Genomic DNA, 11,168 nt, shown 5'->3' on the forward strand with positions numbered 1-11,168 from the left:
TTTTTTTTTTTTTTTTTTTTTTTTTTTTCGGTTCCGGCAACGGATCGCAACCCTCAGTGTTGCCCCCGCACCGGGCCGGGGACCGGCAACGGGATTGCAACCCTCAGCGTCGCCCCCATGCCTCGCTCAGCCAGTGAGCGGGAACCGGTCTGTATGTGGGATCCGAACCCTCGAGCAGGAGCGCCACCGCGCTTCCCAAGCGGCGCACTATCCAGTGCGCCACCGGGCCGGCCCTTTCAGGAATTTTTGAACTTCAAAAATTTCCAGAGTCACTAAATGGAACATATTCAATGTAGGCCCAGATTGCTTCCCAAGCTAAATATTCATTATCTAACACTTCAGTCCACTTTCTTGGAGATTTCTTGGTATCACTACCACTCTTTACCACCTTCTTTAACCTTAGCTCATTTCAAATATTTCCCTAAGAGCTAACTGATACTTATATTTATACATCTGATGTTTATATATGATGGTGACCAACTTGTGGATTATTTGAAATTATAACATAGTTATGTAATTTATTTGTATATTATATATTGCCAGTAGATTGGCTTAATAGTATATAATTAACTTTGATAAATTACAATTTATCAAATATACAGGTATTACATATTACATGATATATTTATCAAATATATACAGATGCTATTATGATTAATAAAAGTTTACTAAACTCATAGAAGCCTTTTGTCACTATGCATTTTCTCAATCAGTAGACACCACAAGAACCGCCACAATGTGGGAGCTTGTCAAATATCAGAAAGGGTTAGTTCTCATTCTCAAAAAGATTATGGGAAGCCCTATTATAGATTAAGTCTCCCCCCGCTAAATGCAGTGAAGGTTTTATTCATTGACATCCAGGGCCACAGACTTATCAGGTCTATGTATTTGAAAAAATTTACTCCAACTAATATTTAATGACATAAATTTGCAACACATACCTCTCTTCATTCCTGAAACTACAGTTGCTTAATCCAGGACTAAGGACGCATCGTGAAATATAAAAGCTAGCACATACAGAGGCTCTGATGGCTAGGTTACACATCTGGTTCAAATAAAGTTGTGTAAGTGGAGGGCTGCACAGATACTGAAGAACTCAAAGATTACCAAACAGTGTGATGTTCAGGCTGGACCTGCACTTTTCAACATGGGAGCCATTCACTGGGTATGGCCATTGAACACTCAAAATTTAATTCATTTGATTTCACATGTTTTAAGTTTAAAATACATACTGGATTTCTAAGACTTTGTACAAAATATTTTAAATTACATGTGGCTTTTACTATATTTCTATTGAACAGCACTGTAATGAACCATATGAAATTGCTGATATTCAACATTTTAAACCTACTCAAATGGCAATTTTACAAAGTTCAACTTAATTAATATCATAATTAGTATTTGAATGTGGAATGTCTTGTATGTTTAAATGGAGTACTCCTACATATGCCATAACACCGAGGATTACTAAAATGGGGCAGGTAAAATGCCATTTTACTCAGAAGCTGTTAATCTCTTGTAGTTTTGCTACCTCAGAGAACTTGTCTACTCCTTCCTTTTCTACAACACATATTGGGAGAATATAACTACTCAAAAGATAGAGTTTAAAACAAACTACTTTGTCTCTAAGTTGTCCTTGCCTGTCTCACACTTGCCAAGGAAGTAATGCACACAAATGTTTTATTATAATAAAAGGATCTTACAGGTAGTTAAGCCAAAAGATATAGAAGAGCCTCAATATACAGGAAGATTAAAAAAGGATTGACATATTAGGCTATTCATTTATGGGTAGCTCATCTGTGTTTTATTTTTTACCCTGTCAGACTGAGAAGACCTACCAATTTTATTAGGACTGCTGCTGATGTACTCAGCACTTATAGTTTTATTACGTGTTGGAGAAGCTACAAAATATTGGCAGTCTTTAATAACGAGACCTTTATGTTTCCTTGTGTCAGCAAATTTCTTAGATTAATAACCTATGTTTGATTGATGAAATTGTACTGAACTTCTTTTTGTTATTATTAAGGTTCTAATTTCTTTAAATGTATGTGAAAAAACTAGCAGAAGATCTCACATGCATATGTAATCTACCATACCTACAGCAAGTATAGTTCTTTTTTCTCTCTCTTTTCCTGGGTAAACCTTTGTCTGGATCTGATGCTAAATATTTTTACATTATTATAAATAATCAGCATCATGGTATCCATGTTAGTAGGTTTGCAAAATATTTTAAACAGAAAACACAAGATTTAGAAAGAAAACATGAGAGTACTTCAAAAAAATAAAATTAAAATGGATCTTTCCATGAATTTTTTGAGGTACTCTCATATTATTATGTGTGAGACATGATCAAACTTTTGACAAGGAAAAATTTCTATAACTGAATACCTGAAAAAATATATCCCCCAAATATATTTTTATCAGCATAAAAAGATGCAAACAGACTTCTTTGGCTTTTTTTTTTAAAAAAAAGCAAATACCATTTTCTGGAAGATACCATTGGGTAAGAAATATTAAAACTTATTAAAACTTCTCTTGGTACACAGTGTATTTACCTTACAGGAAAGCTCTAAAATCTCAGCGCCCAAGTATCATATTCTGCAAAGTGTGAAACTCAGCATCTAACTCAAAGACTAAGCAATGTGTTCCCAACACAGGTAGAACAACCATATGCCAGCAGAGATGGCAATATACACCAAGACATCCAAACCCACTGACTGAAATCAGGAGCCTAATGTTCCCTTAACAAATACAGATTGGTCAGTAATTTCTAATTTTAACAAGTAATTTATTACTTAATTCAAAACAGAAGTATCAATAGGGCAGTCCAAAAGGCAAAGTTAACTTTCTAGGAAAGGTGCTGATGTCCATAATGCTTTTTCCTTCTCAAAAACTTTGCTGCAGATTTGGGCTTCTCCTTTATCAATTTCTCCTGGACCCTGCAGACAGGTACAATATCATGTTGAACAATCACGTTTTTCTGCTCAAGAACATGAACTTAGTGAGGAGCCAGCCTCGTTCTTGGAAATTACTCATTTCTCCTGGACCCTGCAGACAGGTACAATATCATGTTGAACAATCACGTTTTTCTGCTCAATAACATGAACTTAGTGAGGAGCCAGCCTCGTTCTTGGAAATTACTCGCTATAAATGGGGCAGAATATGCTCCTGTCATGGTTCTCCACAGCCTGCACTGACCACACCTCCATCACAAGGCAACCGTGCTCCTAGTATGTTCAAGCTCCTCCGTCCATAGTAAAAGGGCTTATCACCCCAACCAGACCGAGACCTCTGCTGAGCAAGGGTTCTCACACTCAAGTACTCCCTTAGCACCCAATCCATGTATACACTGGAATGTGTCCAGAATATTAACTCTAGCAACAGTAACGACTCTACTGCAAGAAAGCACATACTACACTGTCCTGAGTGGGGGATGATGGGGAAGTTATGGCTTTTTCTTTTTTTAAAGCCTGCTTTAGATAAACTCCACGTACCAAAATATTTGAATGGACCAGAGTAGAAGGGGCTAGATCCACCTCCACAGAAAGTCACCTTTGTGATCGAGAATATCCTCTGGCTATATGCTTCTTCCTTTACACTGCTCACCCATGTCCTCACTGTCCAATCTAACCTGCAACCTACAGGCATACAAAGGAGGTCCTCCAGGCCCCATGACACACCCAGCATCACCCTTAAACCAACTCCTTTGTAGATATTAGGTTGAACCACATGGAATGTCATATCTGTAGGCTGACTACTGGCAATTTCCTATGGCTTGGCCTGATCATTAAGGTGGCTGCCTTATAGATCTCTGTAGAGAGACACACCTACTGGTCCTGAAAGGTGTCCCCACAGCACAGAGCTCAATCTATACACTCCAAATCAAGCTTCAATCCTATTGCCAAGTCAACCTGCAGCACCTAGGACAAAGGCCAAACCTGTCAGAGTTTAAAAGCCAGGGCCAGGAAGTACAATGACCAAGTAACTGCAGGGGCTCAATGGTGAGCAAGATCCTGCTGTGCTGCCTGCAAGGCTTTAGCCAGACTGGATAAAACAAATGCAGATGTGGCCACATCATTTGGGCTAAAGATGAGTATAAAAGAAAAAGTGTGGACGGAGGAGGTTTGTAACAAAAGCAGGCAGGCTCAGCAAGAAATCCCAACTCTGGAAAAGAGACAGTGCTAGAACAAGGGCCTGCTGTTTTACATTTCTGTAAATTTTCTGGGTATCAGCAAAATATAATACTGTTTAGAAAATTGTCAACTTCAAGAACTACAGATTATCGCTGTTCTACCTGTCTTTTCTGATCATCATCACATCTAGTACAGGTATACTCTGTGCCCAAACACAGTTCAGTTTTTTTATCAAGTTTACAGTCACACAAACGAACTTACATCTTCTTCTTGCGATGGATGAACTATTTCCACAAGCCTCTGGATAATTTTCTCCTCATTTAACCACTGTAAAACACATTGTAGAGTAATCATAGCAATGAGTGGCTCCTGTTCAAGCCCCAATGAAGATTAACATACTTGGAAATATCCATCACATTTTAAGTAGAATGTTACAGGTTTCTCTGGACTTTGAACACTACAGAAAATTAAAAGTCCCCCAAGGAAAACGCCAGTGAATATATTATTTTAACAGAGGCCAAAAGTACCAACAACTCCCCAAATTGCAATACCCACATATTAAAATTCTATACATCAGCTCTTTAGCCATGGGGTAACTCCCAGACACTCAGCACTAAAGGGGCCTGTACTTTGATTCTTAAGACATGGGGAGCAGGGGCAGGGGAAACTAAGAAGGATGGAATCTATACATTCTCTGTAAGAGAACATTTACTCTGAGCTTCAGAAAGATTAAAAGCAATATTTAGTATCAAGCTTCTGGGTTAACAAAAAACAGAATGAACAAAAAGGGACTTTTAGATTCCAAAACTAAACTCACTGAAGGAAATGTGGGGGCTGAGGGGGAGCCACCACTGAAGCAGTTTATCTGCCTTGTCATATATTGGCAAAGAGCTATTATCACGACTACAGCAATCTCTTTTTAATCTATTTATGAAATGTTGCAGTGAATAAAAATATGAATGGGATCAAAATAAGGAAAAATTAGCTGGTTTAATGTTAGTTCCACAAGGAACTGAAACACCATAATCAACAAGGCAGCTCACTACCTAGAAAGGACACCCTCCCAACCAAAAAAAAAATCCCAAAGGTTAAAGGAGATAGAGACATGGGGGGCAGGGAAGGGGGCAAGAAATTAAACACAATTTGCTAAAGATTCAAAGGAAAACCCTGATGCTGGCTCATTGTGGGGAACATAACAATGAAAGGAAAATGCAGACAAAAGCTATCAGGTGGGCACCACAGAGGTAAAGGCCCAACTTTATACTTCAAGATCTATTCTAAAATGTGCACACAAATCACCTGGGAATCTTGTTAAAATGCAGATTTGATTCAGTAGGCCAGGGGTGAGACCTGAGATTATAGATGTCTAACAAGCCCACAGTGATGTCTGGGACCACACTTACAATAGCAATGTCCTAAAACAGAGGACAATAGACACCTGTATGTGGGGAGGAGGCATTCCTGACCACCACAGGAGAAACCAGGAAACTTTCTGGGCAATGAACTAATCAGCCAGCCCCAGAATGCTACTGTCTCTATAAGCACCTATATTCCAAGCCCACTTTTGAACTAATCCCCCCACTATGGATCCACCAAATCAAAATAAGACATTTAGGAGTTTCTAATTAACCTTCCCCCAACCTACACCTTTACATCAATAACCTATTAGTAACTTTCTATCACTATGAACCTATCACTAACTCTCTTCAAAAGTGCCTCTACTCCTTTGGAAACGGACCCTAAAATTCAACCCAGATGTGATCAAAGGAATAAATCCATTCCAGCAAACGATTCTGTATAAATTTCCCCCTACAATAATCCAAATATAAAGTTGTCCTTCCTCCTTCCCCTTGTCCTCCACCATCTTCCCCAAAATCCTCGACCTCTTTTGAGAAAAAACTCACATGCACAACACTTAAAAGGAACCAGGCATCCCAATTTAAGGCCCTTGCTCACAGGCGAGTCCCAGAACATCCACTAGGTGCACTCAGCTGGTTTACTCACAATGACCATGGTGCCTGGGTCACACCTAGACAGATCCAGCCCTGACCCCATCACACAAATGCACAACCTGTCCCACCTGTCCCATCTGTCCACTTTAGCAAAACATGCCCTGACCTGGGCACCACTCGACAGACTTCCTCTCACCGGCCCTCCTGTCTCTACTTCTGGTTCTTTAGGTCTTTCATTAAATGAGTAAGTTCTAAGGTTCCGGGATGAGTATTAAAGATGGAATGGATTGGGGAATGGTTCTGGAAGGCAGAGAAGAGAAAGAGAGAGAGGAAGAGAAAGAAGACAAGAAGAGAAGCACAGGTTACTCACACCCTCCCCTCTTCTCACCCAAACTCCACCTAAGAAATCTATTCAAGAGGCACACACCCTAAAATCACCATCTGTCTAAATTTTTTTAAAGTCCTTTTTGAAGTAAACTCCATTCTCCTTCTTATCCCATAAGAAGGTACCCACGAGAATTTGTGAAGCTTGAATCCCTGGAAATACCAAAATCTCTGTTTCGACTTTCAGAGATAGCCCTGCAGAGTATGGCCATGCTCTCAGGAAAGAAGCCTCATAGCTTACTCACATGAGAGTTAGAGCTTCCAACCTTCTCATTTCTGTTCTTAGCACAAGACCTAGATTTAAGACAAATCCTCAACCCACTCTACCTTGCCATTCTCACACACAAAAAAAAAACCAGCCAAGGGGAAAGAACCTACTCACAATGAAATACCCCATATACCTAGGCATATGCAAATCTGGAATACTAGTCTTGCAAAATTTGAGCCTCTCTCAGTGTTGGAACAACCTTCGCCCTCCCACCTCCTGGGTCCTCCACACAACCCTCCGCTACCAGCCCTAATCCCACGGAATCCTACCCAGCACACAGCAGCCTGGTCTGCTCACACGCCAGAACCCCAACCCCAGTTAACGACAGGTCAGAGTTCTACTCACATTCAGCACATCTTGCCTGGGCTGTGGAGGCTCAATACATGTCAGGAGCCTCAGCAACAAATCCATGATAGCAGAAGTTCCTATATGCTTTATAATAAGGTCTACAAAATCACGTTTCTTCTTTAAGAAATCCACAATCTAGAGGAGAACAAATCAAAAACTGAAAGACATGTAACTAGCAACTTTAGAATGCTTTAAATCCTGATCCAGCCCCCCTCCCAAATCCCCCCACAACTTTAGGCTGAGGAATGGCAAATGCTGAATTAGCAATAAAATGTCAAATGGGAAAGCCTGACTAATAGTTACATTATTCAAAACCCCTTAGAAAAAAATCTCCCAAATTAGCACACATCCCCTAATACAACAACATGATAAAATCTTATTTCTATTTACTTTCATTATTAATTCTCAAAGAACGAGGATAAGAATTTTAATATGCCTATAAAGAGCAAGAGAATATACCATTTTACAGTTATGGACATAAAGCAAAATCTTTTGCACAAAAATGCAGAATATTCAAAATCCTAATTACACTCTAGCAAGTAAGAGGGGAAAAAAATTCAAAACATAAAGATTTCTACCTCAAAGTAGGTAACCCACCCGCTATGTAAACATTACCTTTGGATTTTATTTCAGCAATTCACCTGATGAGATGAACACAAGAAGGGTAGCTGGTGGAATAAGAGACTAATAGCTATACTGAGAAAATATAAAAATAGTAATAGATATCAGGACTTTGTCACTGGATCTTTGTGGAAGAAGAGGGAGGCTACCGTGTCCTCTACAGCTTTGTGTGCCTTCTGATTTCTGTGTACACTTATCACCTGTTCGAAAACCCACCACGAGTCCCAGGATCAGCACGGCCAGTGTGGCAGCTGATGTAACAGAACCTCACTGAAGTTTCTCAAAAGCCCCTGAAGGTGGGGATTAAATAACTCAATGTTGTAGATGAAAGCAAGGCTCAGACAGGTTAAGTAACTTCTAGAGATAAAATGTGGCTTTCTTGGTATCTAAACTTAGATTTGTATGCTGTAAAAGCCACAATCCTGCCCACATGAAGAAATCTAACAGCCAGTAATGACAACTAAAATTACTTCACACAATTAGGTGTAAATACAGGATTAACCAACTCACACACTGCTTCTCTAGACAATGAGGTAAAACACTGTGAAATAAACCTTTAAGAAATGACACATAATCAATCCAATCACAATTGAGTCCCACAGTAGTTTATAAAAGAACAGTAGAGAGAGGAGAAAAAAGTCACATGTGATCAAAATACTCCATGACTCAGTGGCAGAAATACTGGATCTGAAGCCCAAAGCACAAACCCCAGACAGTGCTGGACAGTACAGCAAGGACAAGGACCTGTACCACAGATGACACTGTTGACATGCGCCATCTTGCAAAACTGAAGATGCCGTACAGCTAAACTTCCTGCTCTGTGAGCTCATAAAGGTCTTCACTGGTTAAGTCAGTTGTGTCTGAATTTTTGTCATTACTTGTGGTTGCATATATCCTAACTAATATTATCATGTATCCTAATATCATATCAGGAAACCTTTATTTACACTCATAATTCTCAAAGAATGGAGAGGTTTGACCTCTCCTTGCAGCTAAAAGAGCAAGGGCTGCTGAATCCTCTTGTTATCACTCAAGGCTTCCTGGACAGAGAAGTGCAATGAGTAACAGGCTGACAGGGCACTTTCTGTGTGCTCCACTGGCACGTACCATCATCCCTTTATCACATCTGACTTTAGGTCCGATACCAATACTCAGAGCTCCAGAAAGTTTTACATGTATTCTTGCTCTGTATCATATGTACGCTGAAAATCATGGCTCACAAATTTGGGTTCCAATAGCACAGAAGTGAGGAGAAAAAGAATAATGAAGCATGATGTCTTGACAACAGCTACAACCATCTCTGAGAACTGACATTAGGGTGATGGGATGGCTTGCATTCTCCTAAAACAGCCAGCAGTACTTTAATTTCTAATCAGAAGGCGGAAAAGGGAGACAATCTGTATTACAGTAATCATGACTTGCAGATTATTACCTAAGAGAAAAAAATCTTATCCCCAATATACTTAAGAAGGTTATCCTACTCAAGAGTATAAAAGAACGATAATGTCTTTCTAAAATAAAACATGTGTCCACTTCACCTTGGCATAGGACAGAATATACTGGGCCCAAAATAGTTCCTGTCCTTCCGTGTGTGCTGATAGCAAGGACAGGTCACAGGAGCCTGTTTTCTACCATGAGGGATGCCAGGCCCAACTCATTTGACGACTTTCACCCCATATCATCACAGCCTTGCTTGCTGCAATTCTAGCAAGTCTGTTATAGTCTGTACTTGAGCAACTGAGGCTCTAGTTATTCCTCAGGTGCAATTTTCATAAATGGACTATTCTCTGGTAAGCAGATCCTTTTCAACACCAATATCTACTAAATTGGTGGTTCTCAAATTTTAGCATGCATCACTGTCAGTTGGAAGGCTTGCTAAAAACCCAGATTGTTGGGCCCCATGCTGAGTTTCTGATTCAATAGGTCTGGGGGTAGGACTTAAGAACTTGGCATCTCTAACAAATTCTCAGATGATACTAATGCTGCTGGTCCAGAAACCATATTTGGGAGAACCACCACACATACAAGAGATACATGGAAAATTAATTTCCCAAGTGCACATGAATTAAGAACAAAAACAAAGCCAAAAAAAAAAGAAGAAGAAAAAGAAAGAGGAGGAGGAGGAAGCTGCTGTAACAGTAAGGTGCGAATTTTTGTCAAGCACTACTGGGTAGGAACAGCAGAACTACATATATATATGACAGTCTATACTCAGACAGCTCAACCTAAACATTTAAGGTTTTGACTAAAACAAAACAGAATCACCATTTGTACAAAGCAATCATCAATTATGTTTGTGGGAAAGCTTTTTGATTTAAGCTTCATTTGTGATCATGTTTTTGGCAGCCAAAGAGTCACTAAGACTCTGTTCACATACTCAACCACTTAGTTATGTGTCCTAGTACTAGCTTCACAAATGTGTGCCCAATATTCTCATGCTTCTAACTACTTGCCAAAAGAGGAAACCAAAGTACGGTAACAAATTGAGATTTGAGGCACTTAGAAAAGAATATGCCATGTTAGAAATACTCATTAATGTATACATCAGTGTAAGTCAGGTGAGTGCTTAAAATGTTTAAGGTTTAAAATACATTCTCTTACAGAATCTGGATTTAAGGCAAACTCAGAACACTAAAGCAACAGCATTACTGGGGGATAATCGGCCTTAATACTTACCTTTTGGAAAACAATATTTACCTGTTCTGGTTTTCTGCTGATAAGAATACTTAGCACCTTGCTGAAGAAACTGGCAAGTAGTGGGTTCAAGGGGGAATCGTTTAGGAGGAAGCTATATAATTTCATTAGCAAGGATTCATCTTCTCCCAGTCTATCGTTCATCTGGGAGACATCGGATGTGAGCAACTCACAAGATATATTTGGATACCTAGAAGAATAGGATACTTATATCATCATCTATATTAACAGTTTAATTACATAAAGTAAAACAAATAAGTCTTCCTAAAATTTTTTGAAAACAGCAAAATCATCTATTGGAATTATAAAATCATTTTAATCCATTCTGTCCAAACTCTAGATTAAAATGAATTTCCTACTTTGTCTAAAAAATTGTTTTTAAACTAAGCTTTAATAAGAATACATTTTCCCCTACGAAACTAGAACACACCTAGGACTCAGGAGCCAAGGAAAGAGAGAGGCTGGAGGTAAACTCCACCTGGCCACAGCCATCAGCAGCCTATTCTGGCATGGGAATCAGCACACCTTGCAACACAACTGTTGGGGGGATGCTGGTTTCCAGGAAACTTCCCTGCACACAGGAACCTTTATTTACTCAAGGCACATTTTATGTACCTGGACAGGCTGCCTCTAGTTTTACATGGGTTGCAAATGGTGCCACACAGTTGTTTGGGGGGACTTATCAAATGTTCCATCTATATTTACCTTAAGAGAATAAATACCTTTTTTTTTTTTTTTTTTTTTTTTTTTTTTTTTTTTTTTTCCGTG

The 11,168-nt window shown here is 39.3% G+C and overlaps 1 protein-coding gene across 1 annotated transcript in view; it reads right to left on the reverse strand.

The window, feature by feature from the left end:
• Positions 1-11,168, reverse strand: part of PPP6R3 (protein phosphatase 6, regulatory subunit 3) — a 137,226-nt gene that overhangs the window by 62,471 nt on the left and 63,587 nt on the right. Inside the window, exons 5-7 of the mRNA XM_008569576.1 lie at positions 10,404-10,590; positions 7,083-7,220; positions 4,395-4,460 (exon numbers count right to left, since the gene is read on the reverse strand). Of these exons, the coding sequence (XP_008567798.1) occupies positions 4,395-4,460; positions 7,083-7,220; positions 10,404-10,590 (391 nt within the window). The remainder of the gene's footprint in view (positions 1-4,394; positions 4,461-7,082; positions 7,221-10,403; positions 10,591-11,168) is intronic.

The sequence above is a fragment of the Galeopterus variegatus genome, unplaced genomic scaffold, assembly GCF_000696425.1.
Source record: "Galeopterus variegatus unplaced genomic scaffold, G_variegatus-3.0.2 Scaffold512, whole genome shotgun sequence".
Classification (NCBI taxonomy): domain Eukaryota; kingdom Metazoa; phylum Chordata; class Mammalia; order Dermoptera; family Cynocephalidae; genus Galeopterus; species Galeopterus variegatus.